The 20,226-nt window shown below is 42.4% G+C and overlaps 1 protein-coding gene across 5 annotated transcripts in view; it reads left to right on the forward strand.

The window, feature by feature from the left end:
• The window catches only part of PALLD (palladin, cytoskeletal associated protein), a 366,817-nt gene extending 353,613 nt beyond the window's left edge, over nt 1-13,204 (forward strand). For all 5 annotated transcript variants that reach the window (XM_040418647.1, XM_040418648.1, XM_040418649.1 and 2 more), the window contains 5 exons: nt 1,443-1,575; nt 4,751-4,958; nt 6,759-6,924; nt 8,856-8,989; nt 10,441-13,204. In XM_040418647.1, the coding sequence (XP_040274581.1) occupies nt 1,443-1,575; nt 4,751-4,958; nt 6,759-6,924; nt 8,856-8,989; nt 10,441-10,604 (805 nt within the window). In that variant the 3' untranslated portion in view covers nt 10,605-13,204. The remainder of the gene's footprint in view (nt 1-1,442; nt 1,576-4,750; nt 4,959-6,758; nt 6,925-8,855; nt 8,990-10,440) is intronic.
• Nucleotides 13,205-20,226: the final 7,022 nt, after the last annotated feature.

The raw sequence follows: 20,226 nt of genomic DNA on the forward strand, positions 1-20,226 counted from the left end.
ATTGTCAGCTGAGGGAAAGCCACCATAAGCATGAATAAAAGACACATATGGTACAAAAAAATGGTACCATATTAATAGGAAATTCAAAGCAGATCACAGTTTGCTGGCAGGGAAGCTGGAAGCTGCAGTAAAATTTTCCCTAATACCTTGTTTATTATGGAGAATGTTCTCCTTCCTAAATGAGAAATTACTTAAACCCACTGTTTAAAGAGGACTTGTTGGCTCTACTGACATTTGTGTTGTAATAAATACTTATATTTCCCAGAAAATAACAATTCTGGAGCATCTTATTTGATAATTCTATATTTTGCTATTTCTTAAGTTATTCTACTTGGAAATTTCTGAAGGAATTAACATCTGGCCATTAATATTTCCCTTGTCAATAGGGATGTCTGCCAGTCTCAGCATGTAGGGACATGCCTCATTGTCCAGGACAATGGCAGCACCCAGTTGTCAGTTTATTCATACATTTCTAGAAAGAATGAGAGAGACACAGCACAATGCAGAGATGCTTCTGAATTATTTTATGTGAATATGAGTATTTACTAAAATACACAGGTCATAAAAGCTGACACTTCACTAAACATTGTATGGCAAGTGAACAAAGAATCTGACCAGGGCCTAGGTTTTATATGTCATACTTAAGACATTAAATTAATGGGTGATTAGGGTACTGGCATAGAAATCTGGTGCATGAGTGGCCCAAGATGCACCACAATTTATAAGGGGTGTGGGTTTTAATAATTGTCGCACATCTCGCACCAGCCTAGCACTAATTAAAGGGGTTTTCTCTGAATTATTTAAAATGGTCCCCAGTAACCTGTCTTAGAATATGAGCAAAACTGGTTGCCTCCTTTGCAGAGCTGTCTAGAGCAGAGAGGGGGCAAACCTCACTACACTCTGCACTTGCATATACTACATATTGGTGGGTTTTCCTGTTAGGCTGCTCAGCCATGATGACATATCATAGGCAGAATCACATCACTATCATCTATTGTAGAGCAGTGTATTGAGGCCCCATACCCTCACCCCAGTAAGCAGCTCTGCAAGTGGAGGCAACCAGTGCTGGTCACATTCTAGGCCAGGTTGTTGGTGGCCATTTTAAATCATTCCCGGGGAACCCTTTTAAGACTACCAACAGACATCTTAATAAATATCCCCCTTTTATCTGCTATAGGTATTCGTTCAATGTTAACCCTCATACTTTTCCATTTCTTTAAAAATAAAAACATTACTCAGACATGATGTATAGACTGCACGTGGTATGTATCACCAATTCATTATATGGTGTCTTACCACAAGACTGTGAAACAATATCCTGGAATATTTTTATGTAGACTTTTGGCCACCCAACATTTTTGGTTGATAGCATCATTGTCTAGCTACGTGTATTGTAAATGCACATTGCTGTGGAAGGAAACTATTTTACTTTTTCGTTGTAGACCCCGGTCTCGGTCAAGAGATAGCGGTGATGAAAATGAACCTATCCAGGAGAGATTTTTCCGTCCACATTTCTTGCAAGCTCCTGGAGATCTCATTGTTCAAGAAGGAAAGCTTTGCAGGATGGATTGCAAGGTAATGAATCAGGAAAAGTTCACAGCTCAGTTATACTGCGGAACGAAACACGTACTGTAAATCATAGTCTGCATTCTGTGAACTCCATTTTTCTAGAAAATGTAAAAGTTTTGGCAAAGGGTATAAAAAAGGATATCCTAGTAGATAAAACTGGATCTAATACACAGCCAGCTTCAAATAGAGCCCAAAGGTCAACCTATCTGCTCTGACTGGTCCGCTGAGTCTTCCCATCCCTGCCAGTGCCACCCAGAAACCTGGAGTGGCAGGGACTGACATCACAGGTGCACCGGGAGTTAAGTATGTTCCAAACATGTATTTCCAGGATTAGTCTTTATTACACTTCTTTCTTTCAGCCTATTATATACTCTTCTGGTTCATCTGAGCTCGCTGTTAAGCAATGTGACTTCATGTGTTTACACAACTGCAGTGCGCAAACTAGGTGACCATTGCTTGTCTGCAAGGTCCACCAGTACCAACTGCGAGTAATGTCATGAGATGGTTCAAAGCAGTTCATACTACGTAAGAGAACTTTAGAAAGTTAAGCATCAGGGGAATGCAATTTAGAGATTATTGGCACATGTGTAGTGAGGTAATGCTTCAAAGAGAGAATTGTTCCATGTCTCTTCCTGCCTCTTAAACCTTCCCATGGGAAAGGAAACTTGAGAAAAGCTTATGATATTCATAGCCACTGATCAGGTAATAGATCTAGACTGCGCTGAAAGACAAATTAGCTGGTGTTGTCTTTTGTCACTTAAAGCAGCTTAAATCCGTACAGTTATTTCTGAGCTAGATTTCCTCTTTTGAGTAATGAAGCAGCATGCACTTTCCGCTGGGCCAGTAGTTGCTTCCCAGAGACAGCATAGAGGAGCTGTGAAATGCTTGTGCCGCTCCAACACACAGATAATACACACCAATCTCACAGAAGCCTGGCGAGAGCTGGAAACTAATTTTGATAGAGGAAAGATGTCACTCGACATATGGAATCATGTAGAAGTGTCTGTCTTGTACAGGAGGGACCCATTCTTCTTGTTTGTCACTCCTCCGGATTCACTTCTGATTTGGAATAGCAAAAACATCACATAAAATATCGGACTGTGTAGACTAGATTGTTAGTAGAATAGTTTCATTACTTTCATGGAATGAGCCTTTTTAAGTATTGCTTGGCTTTTACATTGGTTGAAACATATGCCAATTATTGGGTACATTTCTACTCGTGCTCGTTCCCTATAATTGGCCCATGGTGCCCATTGGTAATGGCATATTTGATGTGGCACCCAGAATCATCATCGGCACATTGCCCTGTGAAAAGAGAGATTGCGCTGCTGGCAAAGTGCATGGAGGACAAACGACGGTAATAATAATTATTCAACCCTCTCTAACTTGAAAAGCCATTAAAATATGCACCAATTCACTTATATAATTCACATATATCATGTGCCAAAATTTTGGCTCAATTTTGGTGCATCTTAAAGGGAACCTGTCACCGGGATTTGATGTATAGAGCTGAGGACATGGGTTGCTAGATGGGCGCTAGCACATCCGCAATACCCAGTCCCCATAGCTCTGTGTGCTTTTATTGAGTAAAAAAACGATTTGATAAATATGCAAATTACAGGATTAATCTCAGGTTAATTTGCATATGTATCAAATCGTTTTTTTTACACAATAAAAGCACACAGAGCTATGGGGACTGGGTATTGCGGATGTGCTAGCGGCCATCTAGCAACCCATGCCCTCAGCTCTGTACACAAAATCCCGGTGACAGGTTCCCTTTAAGTCATCCCCTCCTAAGCTATGGTCCCTTTTCAAGCATGGCTCAAAAACCCTCTAAACACATTATGATAATAAATATGATGCAAAGCATTGTAGTATGCCAGTTTTGGGGCAGAAATGAAGCTGGAAGTCTGACACAATTAGCTTAGTAAATCTCCTCCATAGGTATATTTCTATATTCTTGTCTAAACCTGTAGTACTCTCTGTTTCCCACCCGTTAGATATAGGAAGCCCAGTGTCAGCTCTTTGTAAGGTTGATTATAAGATACAAAGAGTAGCACTTCCCAGTAGAAATCCCTCCATATGTCACAGTCAGAGATCAAGTAAATCCCAAACAGGCATACACGGGTGCACTTGATGTTACATCTGGTAACTTGACTACTTGACGAATGACAGCTCCATGGCTAATTTTTTAACACATGGCAGCAATCAGATGTTGACCTCACGCGCTTTGCACAGCCAATGACATCCCCTGTCGCGTGGGATGTTTATGATACCTGTCTGTGCTGAGAGTTTCATAAAAATAAACTACATTGCTGTATATTTATGGGGCATGTATACGAGGCTTGACACACTAGGAGCCCGCAGCAATAACCAACCGTAATACCACTGTCTGGAATTTATCTGCAACTCATTGTACAATGTATTATACTAAAGCCAATTTAGCTAGCTTTACTCATGAAGAGACTGTAAGGCTAGGCTAAAAATCAGCGCCAAAAACTTGTGCAGAACTTCCCCATTGATTTCATTAGGGAATCCATGCGTTAAACCATACAGCGCTTTTTCTGCTTGTGGTTTTAAAAACCGCACCGTGGAAAAAAAAAAGTGTCCTGTCCTACTCCACCGGAATTCCATTATAAATAGCCAGGAATGAAAATCCTCTCCGAAACCGCACTCAAAACCGCCCAAAAAAAGGAAGAAAACTGCATAGAAAAAAAAACCTGATAAAGATTCAACATCTGTCTTTTTTCAGGTCCTGAAAATACTCTGTGAACCTAGCCTGAGGATAGGTCATCAGTATAAAATGCCTGCACATCCCCTTTAATATACCTTAGGCCTCATGCACACGACCGTTGTGTGTTTTGCGGTCTGCAAAACACGGATGGCGTCCGTGTGCGTTCAGCAATTTGCGGAACGGCGCGGACAGCCATTAATATAACTGCCTATTCTTGTCCACAAAACGGACCACGGAACGGAGCAATGGATGCGGACAGCACACGGAGTGCTGCCGCATCTTTTGCGGCCCCATTGAAGTGAATGGGTCCGCATCCAAGCCGCAGTATTTGCGCACCAAAACAACGGTCGTGTGCATGAGGCCTTATTAACATGTTATAACTATATTATTATTTCATTCTGTTCATAGAACACAACAGTAATATTCTATGCATTTTGTATAAAACAGGTGAGTGGACTACCAACTCCTGACCTGAGTTGGCAACTGAATGGAAGACCTGTCCGTCCAGACAACTCTCACAAAATGTTGGTGCGGGAGAATGGCGTGCACTCCCTGATCATTGAGCCAGTGACCACTAGAGATGCAGGGATATATACGTGTGTGGCCTCTAACCGTGCTGGCCAGAATTCATTCAGCTTGGAGCTCATAGTGGCTGGTAAGTCATTCTGACAGTATTGGTACAGCACAGGACCTTATCAGCAATTCTCTAGTAACAGAGATGTCCCTCTTGGTATTTGGCAGTGAGGTAACGGTCGGTTAACCTGCTATGGTTTGCCATATTATTTTTGGCACCAGATATAGCTCAAATTTCTGTAGCTGGCAACGGATACAAAAACTCCACGCAGTTCAGACTTTTCAAGTTTCCTCCAAAGATATTGCTCAGATTTCTGTCAAATGAATTTGCACCCATTCATAATGTATGTTTTACGGGGGGGGAAAAGCCATGAAGAGCAGGTTTGCTTCAGAAGTACAAATGGCCTCATTAGCCAGGACTATTGTAAGGATAAATTCCCACATACAGAGTCCTCCTGTGAAAAGCAGGTTTCCATTAGACTCCGTATGCCTGTAATCACGTTGTAACCTTAGTGATGAAGGCCTGGAGCGGAGCTGTTTTATGTCTCCTAGGCCAATATAAGGAGATTGGGGACTCCCCTTTCCGTTTTTTGGCATGCACATTAGAATTCACAGCTATTTCAGTGCATTTGGTTTATGGCCCAGAGTTACATGAAATATGCAGCTGAACCTAGGAAGACCGAGCTCTCTGTAGTGCGCTCCTCGTGCAGAGCTGCACCTCAAGACCTTTTTTGGCTAAGAAAGCGCTATATACACAAGCTGGAAAGTATTGCACTTAGTCTCCTTGTCATCTGTTTGTAGTAGTCCTTGGCAGTCCGTCCATTTGTTTCTCTGTACGGTTTAGCATTTTCTGTGTGGTGTATCTATGAAGAGATGAATTAACCCTTTTCCTGCTAGGCAGTTTTGCAGAACACGGTGAGGCTTAATCTTGCTTTGGTAAAATATACCAATAACTACGCAGGCTAATGTGAAAGGGGGCACAGTGGACCGAATACAAAACATGCAGAGGTAGCTGCATATGAACTAAGCCTTAAAGGGGGTATCCCATGACAAACACCTATCTACAGGACAGTGTCTAATCGGCAGGGGGCTCAGCTCTATGGGACTGCTGAAGATAGCCAAGTACAGAGCCTGGCTATCTCCGGCAGTCCCATAGAGCTGAATGGAGTGCACGCAGACATGCATGACCGCCACACCATTCAAACAGAGGAATACAGGGGCCCAGCAGTTGGATCAGACACTTATTTCCTATCCTGTCCTATACTGTGGACAGGGAGTAAGTGTTTTTCATGGGACAGTCTCTTTAAGGTGCTAACATCAGCCAAACCAACAATGTGTATAGGACTTTCCTGACTTTCCTTGATGGCAGATGTAGGGGGAAAAACGAAGAGACATGTTGGTTCGCAACATGCCCTGCCCTATGTGCTCTCAGGTCTATGGCAGCAGCTTATTTTCCTTCTTCCATAAAGAAGACGTGCACGCTGAACTTCAATGTGTTTGGGGTCAGGAAGAACACCTGTCGACCAAGCACTGTGTATGGGCACCTTTAAACCAAAGTGTCATAATCTACTCATGTCCTTATGCTCATAGGAAAATTAATTTAAAGTTAGGCTCTGATCACACTACATTTTGTCTCCCCCCCCCCCCCCCAAAAAAAAAAGACATAATAATTGTTACTATGATTTGACATTAGGTTTCTGTGAGAACTATTTATATCACAAGGGTTTTATGTTTTCCATCCAGAGAACAGAATAGCCCAAGACTACAGGCACTAAAACCTTATGTTTTATTAGGCTAAAAAGCAGATAGGCATTAATGAGTAATGAAAGCACCTTTTATAAACTTGGATTAATACTAAAACTGTATTTTTTTCCTCCAACAGCACGGGATGCCCACAAACCACCAGTGTTCATAGAAAAACTTCAAAACACGGGTGTTGCTGAAGGATACCCAGTGAGAATAGAGTGCCGGGTCTCTGCAATGCCCCCACCACAAATTTTCTGGAAGAAGGAAAATGATTCCCTGACGTACAACACAGACCGAGTCAGGTTGTTATGATTACTGTGATAAACTGCTGTTGTTAAAGAGGTTTTCTCACATTATGGCCCGTTTTACACAAGCGTGTTCGGTCTGAGAAACAGGCTCCACGTGACAGGCTTATTTTCCAGACTGAACTCTGCTCCTCTGGCCTGAACTCACAGCATCATAATGATTTATGATGCTGCAAATTCCTGTCTGACCGCAGGTCTACTGCACTGTACCCACATAATGCTGTAGACCTGCAGTCAGCCAGGAACTCACAACATTATAAATCATTAGGATGCTGTGCAGTGTCTGGTCTCGGAAATGCATCCATCACACAGAGTGTGTTTCCTGGACCGAACACTCATGTGCAATTAGCCTATAGCTGTCTGATCTCTAGGGGCCCCATCTCTGAGATCTACACAATTGCTAGAGCCCTCCCGTCCTATTCACAGTACAACCACAGTGATAAGGAGCTTGAATGGAGCAGAGGTCAAGCATGTGTCCTGCCATCTATTCAGTGTCTAGAGCATCGACATGCTCGGCTGTCTCCGTCAGTCCCATAGACTTTTAGTGGAGTGGCAGGGTGCATGCCGACGCTTCATTCAAACTCCTTTTGTAGCTGTCATGCAGTGAGGTGGAATGTTCTAGTGATTGGTATGGGGTGCCAACAAGTGTTGGGGCCTCCAGCAATCAATCATTTATCACCTATCCTGTAGATAGATGATAAATGTCTATTGTAGGAAAACCCAGTTTTAATAAAAAGAGTCAACATTTAGATGGTTATAGCTAGTTCAGCTACGGGCTTCCCACCCTCCAGCTGCAGATTGGTCAGATTAAAGCCTCATGCAGATGTCCGTGGAACACGGTCCGCGAGATACCAGACTGGCATTGCAGGAGCGTACGGCGTCTTTGGTTGCTATGACACCGCGCGCTCCTGCAATGCCAGTCCGGTATCTCACGGACCATGTTCCACAGACGTCTGCATGAGGCTTAACAAGAGTTGCAGGAAGTCATTATTGTGTAGACTCAGCGCACTGAGTGGTGTCAGACAAGCGGCATGGATATTGTATGGACCCATAGTGTACACAGCACCTTGGGAACTTGCATTTGGAATACCAGATTAAAAGAATTAATGATTCTGGGTGGTATGTTACAAGTCCCTAGTAGCTCTATTTACTGATAAAGCTTGCTTGGGGTTTCACTTGAAGTCATCTCACTTCTTACTCACTTACTAAAACATGACAACCTTGATGAAATGTATTTCTGCTCTTCATAATGCCTTTTCAATAAAGTCATTGGTAACTAGTCCTCAAAGAGCAATATCCATTATTATCTTCACAGATTCAGATTTGTTGAAGAAATGTCCATGACAGTTCCATTTATCTAAATGGGGATTACAGAAATCTATGCACATTCAGCAAAAACAACCCATTTAAAACGTATGGAATAGATTTTTCAAAGGGAGAAATTTCTGTAATAAATCTGCCATATCCATTCCATACGAATAAAAATGCTTTGTAGTTAAGCTTTTACTGCACAGCAATGTCCAAGAGCTAAGAAATGATCCTGATAATCCAGCTCCTGTTTAGTAGAGTTCTTATGATCTTTCAAAGGGGTTATCCATTCCCTATAATGACCCCCAGTGTGCCTGGGCCCCTCCTGTAGAGCATACTTACCTGCTCCCCGTCACTCGCGTCCCTCCAAACCCCTTCACGGCTGCCGCTGCATCTCCCTGTAGCGCGGATCAAAACATTGTTGGTCACTGTCGCTGAATGTCTGAATGTTTTGATTTGCGCAACGGGGAGATGCAGCTGTGGCCGTGCAGGGATCCGGGGGGACACGAGTAACAGGGAGCAGGAAAGGAGAAGCGAAATGCTCTAATGCCATGTAACTGGCTTCCTAAGTGCATCTTTAGTGACATATCAGGAGCTAATTGTACTTTTTCTTTTCCCAGCATGCATCAAGATAACTATGGATACCTCTGCCTACTAATCCAAGGTGCCACTAAAGAGGATGCTGGATGGTACACAGTATCAGCAAAGAACGAGGCTGGCATTGTGTCTTGTACTGCCAGGCTTGATGTACATGGTAAGTTTCACATCACACCCTGTGAGCTAATAGAGTCTGACATTTCCCAGAATATAATGCCCTCCTAATCTAGTAACAGCAGGGCAGATTTGCCTATCCTGTCTTATATTCAGTGCACAGTCTATATGCCAAATTATCGCAGTGGCTTATGCTGTGGAAATTTGGTACATCTTGCGAGACGTGTTAGGCACTTTTCTCCACCTATTTGTTTTGTTTTATTTTGCACCAAAATGTATTATATTTTAAACCATGTCCCTTTTCCTCCCAGCCACATCGCTTTCCATCTATACTACACCCCCTTGTCTAGCAAGTCACAAAAGGTGTCTAAAACACACAGGCCCACCTTTACTAATGTGAGAGCACCTAGATTTTGGCGCAATTTTAACATACCAAGGCTTAGGGAAATTCTATGCACCTAGTTCAAAAAGGTTTATAGAAAAGGTGCTGTGTCTAGCTATGCACGAAACTTATCAAGATGAACCACTGTGATAAATCTGGCGGATGTCTAGGCTGCCTGTCTAATGCTACTTTTTCACGGTCCTTTTTAGAACCAATTGAAGTCAGTGGGGCTACTCACATGGCTGTTTTTTTTTATGGCCATCGAAAATAGGACATGTTCTATTTTTGGCCATTTTCACGGTCACATGGATGCGATTGAAATCAATGGGACCATTTTAAGTGCCGCTTAGACAGGAGTGCACGTTAAAAATGGGTACAGTAGTGAAAAATAGCCTTTTAGGGGTTAAATTATATATTTTTTTAAATACTGAAATCCTCCACTTGCACACGCCGAGACAGTCGCTCCTCTCATGCAGAAAGACCTGCACTCCCAGCCATCTACAGGATTGGTAAATCTGTCCCATAATTTAGTTCAACATATTTATGCAAGTTTTCAGTGTGAACAGAGATAGAAGTTTGGTGCATTACCTTAGTAAATCTCCCCATTGTGATTTCTCTACAATTAGAACAGTATGGCTTCACTAAACTAATGATTCCAGATAGAGAGACTGCTATGATAACTGACAACCTAGAAAAGTGCTTCAACTAAACCTAAATCAATTTACTAACCGTGTAGATGCCAAAAATTGTCTAGACCTGCACCAGATTTATCAGAGGCTTAAGCGGGATGATACATTGGGTGCAGGGATAGACACTTTTGTATAACTGTTGGTTGGCTTAGTTTGTGACAGATTTTTATGCCAGAATGGTGGTGCAATTTTGGTGCATCTTAGGCCACTCTCCACTTGATGAGAGACACATTTTGGCCCAGCTTACAATAACACCTAGGCACACTCACATTAATACGTATGGCCCTGTGTGTGAGACTATGAAGAATGTAAGTCTAGTGGGCCTGTCTATGAGAAGATGGTTAAGAAACCTGTAAAATCATCATGCTATCTAAACCTCCTGTATGTGCAGCTTGACTCACCCGCTAAATTTTTTCTCCACAGCTCAGTGGCAACAATCACACACTCCCAAAACGAGGAAAGTACGTCCATCCGCTAGTCGATACGCAGCACTTTGCGACCAAGGGCTGGACATCAAAGCTGCTTTCTTGCCAGAAGCAAACCCAGTGCACCTGCAGCCTGCACTGGTGGAGAGCGATGACCTGTAGATGGGACATGTGGGAACTTTCTGTAGCAGCCATGAGAGGAAGCCATTGGGAGCTACAGCTGTCACTTGGCAGCAGTCTCACATCATGTAACAAGTCAGACACGCCTTCAGCTAGCCTGATAAAGACATGTTAAACTGCATATTAACTCTATATGTAAGCAGTCTTCAGCATAGGATAGCAGGGATGATAAACCTTATGTATTTATGCACATAAGTATCACTCACTCTTCTGCTCTATGAAAGGATCTCTTGTTTATTCTGCTTGTTTGTGCCTTATGTCTGAGAAGACGGTGGTGTAGGACGGTAGTGTGCAATGTTTTATGTTGGAGTGCCACAAACACCCACAGTAAGTTTGCCAGTTGCAAAAGGCTGTCAAAGTGAAATGCTATAGTGCTTCAAGAGTGTAAAAATGCAGCTTGCTTCTACCTGTACCATTCATTAACATTGGGCGGTAAAAACATCATGAGGATTCACAGAGGTGAGACAAGTGGGGACAACCGTGGACGTAACTGCCTATGGATTTGAACACTTCATACCCTTTCTATGCTTTGTTTGCACACCCTCGTGTTCATTGTAGGACTGGGGTTCATTAGTACAATGCAAAGTCCCTGCTGTTATTTACTTCACAATACCTATTAGTACAGTGTTCGGATACTTTCAGGGTGGCCTGTTACATTTTCACACACAACCATGAGGTATGAGATCCTCTAAGACAATGCCCTCTAGAAGAATGATGTTCATGAATGGTAGGGTTCTCCTGGAGAGGTGGCCTTCAGTTTACAAGGTCTTCAGTGACTTCTTGTACTCCAGTTAATATGTAAAGTACATTTTATATTCAGAGTGAGCAAGGAGAATATTTGAATGGTATGTAATGGATGAATAACGAAGGTGAAAATGGCAAGTTCAAGTGTGTCCTCATTCAAAGGATGGGAGTGTGCAAGCCTAGTGTGTCCCTCAATCTAAAACAGCCATGGATATCAGAAGTGTGAAAACCAAAGCTAACTGCAGGGGTTATCTCATATGAATGGGATGGAGTGGTACATTCAGCGCAGTGTACCAGTCAGACTATGGAGGCTAACTTTGGGCAAAAACATTTCGGTGATGCCATTGAAGTTGACCCAACAGTAGAAAAGTGGAAGACACCAGTTTCTACATAAGCATATAGCGGCACCAGCCACAGAGGGGCCAGTACATCACAACTCTCAAATATAACTGCTTTCCCAAACCAGAGCAGATTTCAAGGGCCCTTCTGGTTGTAGAGGACACACAGTGTTTAATACGGCCCCTGAAGTATACACCAAATGTCAAAGCAGCAGGGGTAACTTGCCGTACAAGTTTACACTTATTTAACAGAGATTAAACAAGCAGCACATAAAACAATCTGTTGGTTAGCTACCTCTCACTATTGACCCAGCACTGCCAATCTATATGACGTACCACTTGTTGAATGCCTGCCCTGTGTTCTCTGTTTGTGGCACATTGTGCCAAGTTAAGGACGTGCTCCACAGGCTTACTGATTTCCAGGCATTTCTACGTAAAAACGTGACTAATGTGAGATTTTATGCCAGCATGCTTTCAGCAATATTTTTCGTGTGACTGCCTTGATAGAAATGAAAGGACATAGCAATTTCGGGACACGATGAAGAAAAGACATGAATAAGCATTTCCTGACAAGCAGCAATTAACATCACAGCGTGAACTGTTAAAGGACTAAAACCGAGGAAGTCCATGAGATCCCTGATAACGTCAGCACCAGTGACACAAGACTTCCTAGTAATGGGGGTTTGCAAATGTTATTTGTGTAGCAATATATGTTGTAAAAACACCCTAAAATCCAACTAAAATGGCTGTTAATAGTAATGGTAGGAAAGTACTTGATTAAGGGAGAAAGCAAGAACACAACACTGTGTACCGTGTATGAAGCACATATATCATTATTTATCTCAGCTATACTCCATATGTATCTTTTACACACATGTATAACTCACACTATGTATTGCTGTAGGGGCGTTAGTGGCTTTTTTTTATACAGATTTTTAGGTCTTTTTGTTTTCTTCCTTTCTTTTGTGTGACAGCACAGTATTGGTTTGGTGCTGTTTTAATAGGCCTTACTTGATATACAACATACATATATGCCCATATTTTCCAGTGTGCCCTTTTAGTACCAACAAATGCCTTTTACAATATTTTCTGTCACACACAAAGTGTTGTTATTCAGCACGGGGACAGAATTTTTTTCCCTCATGCACGCCACTCACCTGGTATGCCAACACATGCCAATGGGATGGCACAACTTTGCCAACATGGGTGACATTGCTTTCTAGACTTTTTTTTAAGTATCTTTTTGTTTTGTATCACCAGCCAGACACCTCTATTAATGTGACTTGTTATTTAGGAATCACTAGTGTTATTATGCCGCCACCATTTACCAGTATTTCTAGAGAACGCCTCCATTGGTGTGTATGGGCCATGTTACGAGCTGAGAAAATTGAAAGTTTAGCAACGTCTGTTTGATAACGAGAACAAATGTACTTTTGTGGGGTAAGGTTTTTATGATAATTGCTATGCAAGAATTTAAATAAAGATTGTTTCTTCAAATCATGTCATCCTCCGAGGGGTTATTTTTGCAGATTTCTTTAGATTTTGTGATTGAGAATGTCAGGTGAACATCATAGCTGCCAACAGCTCCTGTTACTACAGGGAGTGCAGAATTATTAGGCAAGTTGTATTTTTGAGGATTAATTTTATTATTGAACAACAACCATGTTCTCAATGAACCCAAAAAACTCATTAATATCAAAGCTGAATATTTTTGGAAGTAGTTTTTAGTTTGTTTTTAGTTTTAGCTATTTTAGGGGGATATCTGTGTGTGCAGGTGACTATTACTGTGCATAATTATTAGGCAACTTAACAAAAAACAAATATATACCCATTTCAATTATTTATTTTTACCAGTGAAACCAATATAACATCTCAACATTCACAAATATACATTTCTGACATTCAAAAACAAAACAAAAACAAATCAGTGACCAATATAGCCACATTTCTTTGCAAGGACACTCAAAAGCCTGCCATCCATGGATTCTGTCAGTGTTTTGATCTGTTCACCATCAACATTGCGTGCAGCAGCAACCACAGCCTCCCAGACACTGTTCAGAGAGGTGTACTGTTTTCCCTCCTTGTAAATCTCACATTTGATGATGGACCACAGGTTCTCAATGGGGTTCAGATCAGGTGAACAAGGAGGCCATGTCATTAGATTTTCTTCTTTTATACCCTTTCTTGCCAGCCACGCTGTGGAGTACTTGGACGCGTGTGATGGAGCATTGTCCTGCATGAAAATCATGTTTTTCTTGAAGGATGCAGACTTCTTCCTGTACCACTGCTTGAAGAAGGTGTCTTCCAGAAACTGGCAGTAGGACTGGGAGTTGAGCTTGACTCCATCCTCAACCCGAAAAGGCCCCACAAGCTCATCTTTGATGATACCAGCCCAAACCAGTACTCCACCTCCACCTTGCTGGCGTCTGAGTCGGACTGGAGCTCTCTGCCCTTTACCAATCCAGCCACGGGCCCATCCATCTGGCCCATCAAGACTCACTTTCATTTCATCAGTCCATAAAACCTTAGAAAAATCAGTCTTGAGATATTTCTTGGCCCAGTCTTGATGTTTCAGCTTGTGTGTCTTGTTCAGTGGTGGTCGTCTTTCAGCCTTTCTTACCTTAGCCATGTCTCTGAGTATTGCACACCTTGTGCTTTTGGGCACTCCAGTGATGTTGCAGCTCTGAAATATGGCCAAACTGGTGGCAAGTGGCATCTTGGCAGCTGCACGCTTGACTTTTCTCAGTTCATGGGCAGTTATTTTGCGCCTTGATTTTTCCACGCGCTTCTTGCGACCCTGTTGACTATTTTGAATGAAACGCTTGATTGTTCGATGATCACGCTTCAGAAGCTTTGCAATTTTAAGAGTGCTGCATCCCTCTGCAAGATATCTCACTATTTTTGACTTTTCTGAGCCTGTCAAGTCCTTCTTTTGACCCATTTTGCCAAAGGAAAGGAAGTTGCCTAATAATTATGCACACCTAATATAGGGTGTTGATGTCATTAGACCACACCCCTTCTCATTACAGAGATGCACATCACCTAATATGCTTAATTGGTAGTAGGCTTCGAGCCTATACAGCTTGGAGTAAGACAACATGCATAAAGAGGATGATGTGGTCAAAATACTCATTTGCCTAATAATTCTGCACGCAGTGTATTATTATCCTGTCTGCAGACTTTTTCCTAATGTGGTATTTTAGTTGTCAATATCAGTAGCTATTTTTGCAAGGCAGTAAAGCAGTTTTCCATTCACCATAGCTGCTACATGAGAGCTGGTCACAGATGGAGATATTACACAATTCCTCCTAGATGTACTACATTGACTCACTAATGACGGTTTAACTATCATATCAGGGGTCCTATACCTTTTTTTTACCGACGATCCATGCTTTGGATAAGTCATGAGCATATGATCAGTTGGAGTCCGACACCCAGGATCCCCGCCGATCAGCTGTCGGAGAAGACAATCTGGCTGAGCTGCACCCAGGCCACATGACACTGGGCCTGCAGGAAGCAGGGAGAAGACCGCGACGCTACTGTGAGCACCACTGCCTTCTCAAACAGCTGATCAGCAGGGGTACCAGGTGTCGATCAGATGCTAATGACCTATCCAAAGGACAAATGAATGTTGGCCCCGTGTACACATGTCCGCCGAGAAACTCATTTGTCATGGATTGCATCTTCTCTGCTGGCATAAAAATTATGTTCACCAGAATATTGCCCAGTGTTAAAAACTAATGTGGCGCAGACCATAAAGAAACTATAGGTGAACAAAACGATCACTAAAACAATCATTCACTTCCGTACAATCACAATCGCTGCTCCATGGAAATGCAAAACGAGTGTTAACCAACTTGCTAGATCTTTGCTTGGCACTCTATATGTACAGGAAGCCTGCCTGTGTAAAAGGACCCTTAGTTTAGCTACTGTATGCTTATTGCTAATAAACACATAAAACCAACCATACAGTCTCTACAGACAAAAATGCAATACAATGACTTGAGAGCTCAATTATTTTCCAGCAACCCTGTTAACATCAACAAGACAGTCTGGCAAACATCCTGTCCTGCTCCAGCTTCTTTGCTCTCTGTAATAACTGTTAGGCCTCTTTCACACGGGCGTTGCAGGAAAAGGTGCGGGTGCGTTGCGGGAACATGCACGATTTTTCCGCGCGAGTGCAAAACATTGTAATGCGTTTTGCACTCTCGTGAGAAAAATCGTGCATGTTTGGTACCCAAACCTTGGGATCGGTGTTCTGTAGATTGTATTATTTTCCCTTATAACATGGTTATAAGGGAAAATAATAGCATTCTGAATACAGAATGCATAGTAAAATAGGGCTGGAGGGGTTAAAAAAACTAAAATAAAAATTAAACTCACCTTAATCCACTTGCTCGAGCAGCCCGGCATCTCTTCTGTCTTCTTTTTTGCTGTGTCACTCCGGTCATCACATGGTCCATCACATGATTTTTTACCATGGTGATGGATCATGTGATGGATCATGTGATGACCGGAGTGACGTCACCACAGGTCCTTTTCCTGCAATCAGCAAAGAAGGAGACAGAAGAGAAGGCGGGCTGCGCGAGCAAGTGGATTAAGGTGAGTTCAATTATTTTTCTTTTTTTTTAACCCCTCCAGCACTATTGTACTATGCATTCTGTATTCAGAATACTATTATTTTCCCTTATAACCATGTTATAAGGGAATATAATAAAATGATCGGGTCCCCATCCTGATCGTCTCCTAGCAACCGTGCGTGAAAATCGCACCGCATCCGCACTTGCTTGCAGATGCTTGCGATTTTCACGCAGCCCCATTCACTTCTATGGGGCCTGCGTTACGTGAAAAACGCACAAAGAGGAGCATGCTGCGATTTTCACGCAACGCACAAGTGATGCGTGAAAATCACCGCTCGTGTGCACAGCCCCATATAAATGAATGGGTCAGGATTCAGTGCGGGTGCAATGCGTTTAACTCACGCATCGCATCCGCGCAGAATACTCGCCCGTGTGAAAGAGGCCTAAGGGTACATCCACACATGGCATAAACACTGTGGACTTGTGTGTGGCAAACCCGCAGCATATTAAAGTAAAGTGGATGAGATTTTAAGAAATATCATACACACACTGCAGAGAAAACAGGCAGCATAAACTATCTTGCACTGCAGGTTTTCAATCCGAAGCATGTTAAGGCCCTATGCAAATGACTGCATCCATTTTGCAGTCTGCAAATCGCAGATCCGTAAAATACTGATGCAATCCGAGTCACATTTTTTGTAGACTCATCAACTTCAATGGGTCCGCAGTCCAAATTTTGTAGACAAGTATCCTGTTCTATCCCTTTGTGGAAAGGCAACCTTTTTAACACAAAGGATGAAAGCAGTGGAGGACCCTTTGCCATACCAGAAGAAAGCTCGTGGCGAAAAACCAAACCATTTTGGGTATGTTTTGCAGCGGTGGTTTTGATCCAGATCCATTGATTCATCGCCACACTTGAACCAACCCTAAAGTGGTAAATGTTTAGGAGCAAGAGCTTTAGAGTGGGAGGTCCATGAGAGCAAGGAGCATAAAAATGATCTGTCATTGGTTGTCATAATTACAACCAAGCTCCAACCAATTCCATGGTCATGCAGCTGCACACAAGTTTGGAAGTTACCATGTGCAATACCTAATATTAGGGATGTTTGACCGTGGAAACACTTACATTGCAGTGATGAATCACGTTTCATCATCTCATACTCTGACAGACAAATCTGGACGCTAAAATAATTTTTCCTGTAGTGTCAAGTATAAGGTTTGGTGGAGAAGGAACAGTGATGTCTGGGATCTGGTCTTTGCCAGTGAAGAGAAATTGGATTGCCTATTGTTAGTCAGGCTAGATCAGCCAACATTAGTGTTGTACCCAAGTAAATCTCATGTAGCCAAATTACACTGACACACGCAGTTGTGCATAGAGCCTAAGGGTGCAGTTGTCTTTCCACTTCTGAAGCATATTTCAATGGAGCATGAAAAAGGCAAATTAACCAAGAAATAAATGAAAAAAACTTCCTTCCAATACTGTATAAATCTCGAAGATATGCTGCTATGGGGCACAAAATGTCGGGGAAGGGGGGGGGGGGGGAGAAGCCTGGCACACAATCAGTCAAAAGAGTGGAGGATACACATTATTCCTTAGAAGGTATGCAATGCCTCCTCTAGTCTTCTTCTTCCTAAGCTGCTATAGTCTCCATATAGGACTGGTTTCTTTAAGGAGATTCTGCCTAAGCTGCTTCCAAGGCTCCACACTGAGCCAGCTAGAAACCTACTCCATACTGATGAGAGGCAAGCTCCCTGAAACAGCTGAATACGGATGGATTTGTGGTCTGGCTATATTCCCTTCTCAAATCTCAAGGCTTGTTTGGGAAATCAGATTTTGACTGTTAGGGATCCACTTCCAATAGATGGCGCTAGTGAGATGGTTCTCTTTCTTGAGAGATATCCATTCAGGACTGGTCTATTTAAGGAGATTCAGCACCCTGCCTAAGCTGCCTATAATTGTCGGGTTAGAGAGGAGGGAAGGAAATACAGCAAGTTAGGGCCCAGAAGCCATCTGCAGTGTCTGATCTGTGCTGTCTTCCCCTCCTATACCTGATTCTTAATTGTGCTCCTGACCCCCTCCATGCCTGCCCTGGTATTTGAGGGGGGTGTATAACACGATCTGCCAAATTAGAAGACTGTCTGAAAGATAGCTCATAAAGATGAGTAAGGGGGCTTCAGAATCATAACTTCGGATTAAAGGGGTTTTCCGGGAATTAAGAAAATGAAAATACTTAAATGATACTTTATTTTAAATATATTCCCAAATACCTTTCATTATTTATAATGGCTCATTTTGTCTAGGGAGCAATCATTAGGAGAAATAAAATGGCTGCTGTCCTATTAGTACACACAAAACCTGTCCTCATCCCACATTAGGACAAGTTACTTAACAACACTGAGCTAAAGAGCTTCCTCATCCTCCTCTCTGCTCTGCTTGAAGGGGTTATGATCCTGAATACAGATGATAATATCTTCAGCTGAATCTCTGTGGGAATGGAGTTCATGAGGAGACATGAAGTACAGAAAGGATGGACAGGACAGACTGCGGTAATGGAGATTGCACACAAGAGCTGCTGCTCATTACCACACCCCCACCTCCTCTATGTACTTCATGTCTCCTCATAAACTCAATTCCTAAGAGATTCAGCTAAAGATGATATTAAATGGGTATTCCCATCACATACAATGGGGGCATATTGCTAGGATATTCCCTCACTGTCTGATAGGTGCGGGTCCCACCTCTAGGACCTGCACCTACAAGGAGAACAGAGCAGGACCCCGGGTTTCCACCAAGCGCTGCTCCCATACAAGTGAATGGGAGTGCACCGCGCACATGCAGCCCCTGCTCCCATTCATTTCAATTTTCGACGGCCCCGTTCTTGTTGTATGTGCGGGTCCCAGAAGTGGGACTCGCACCTATCAGATAATGGGGGCATATTCTAGCAATATGCCCTAATTGTATGTGATGGTAAAACCCCTTTAAACTGTATTCAGGATCATAATTCCTGACAAGCAGAGCAGAAAGAAGGATGAGGCAGCTCTTTACCTCCGTGTTGTGAAGTAACGTGTCCTGCTGTGTGATTTCTCCTAATGATTGCTCCCTAGACAAAACAATCTATTATAAGGCCTCCTGCACACGACGGTATGGCTTTTTCAGTGTTTTGCGGTCCGTTTTTTACGGATCCGTTGTTCCGTTTTTTGTTTCCGTTGTGTTTCCGTTTCTGTTCCGTTTTTCCGTATAGCATATACAGTATACAGTAATTACATAGATAAATTGGGCTGGGCATAACATTTTCAATAGATGGTTCCGCAAAAAACGGAACAGAAACGGAAGACATATGGATGCATTTCCATATGTGTTTCGTTTTTTTGCGGACCCATTGACTTGAATGGAGCCACGGAACGTGATTTGCAGGCAATAATAGGACATGTTCTATCTTTAACCAGCTCAGCTCCCCTAGCTTAAACACCCTTAATGACCAGACCACTTTTTACAATTCTGCACTACACTACTTTCACGGTTTATTGCTCGGTCATACAACTTACCACCCAAATGAATTGTTCCTCCTTTTCTTCTCGCTAATAGAGCTTTCATTTGGTGGTATTTCATTGCTGCTGACATTTTTACTTTTTTTGTTATCAATCGAAATTGACCGAAATTTTTGCAAAAAAATGACATTTTTCACTTTCAGTTGTAAAATTTTTCAATTAAAACTACATTTCTATATAAATTTTTCTCTAAATTCATTGTTCTACATGTCTTTGATAAAAAAAATGCAATAAGTGTATATTTATTGGTTTGCGCAAAAGTTATAGCGTTTACAAACTAAGGTACAAAAATGTGAATTTCCGCATTTTGAAGCAGCTCTGTCATGTTTCCTGAGGTTCTACAATGGCCAGACAGTAGAAACACCCCACAAATGACCCCATTTCGGAAAGTAG

The sequence above is a fragment of the Bufo bufo genome, chromosome 2, assembly GCF_905171765.1.
Source record: "Bufo bufo chromosome 2, aBufBuf1.1, whole genome shotgun sequence".
Lineage (NCBI taxonomy): Eukaryota > Metazoa > Chordata > Amphibia > Anura > Bufonidae > Bufo > Bufo bufo.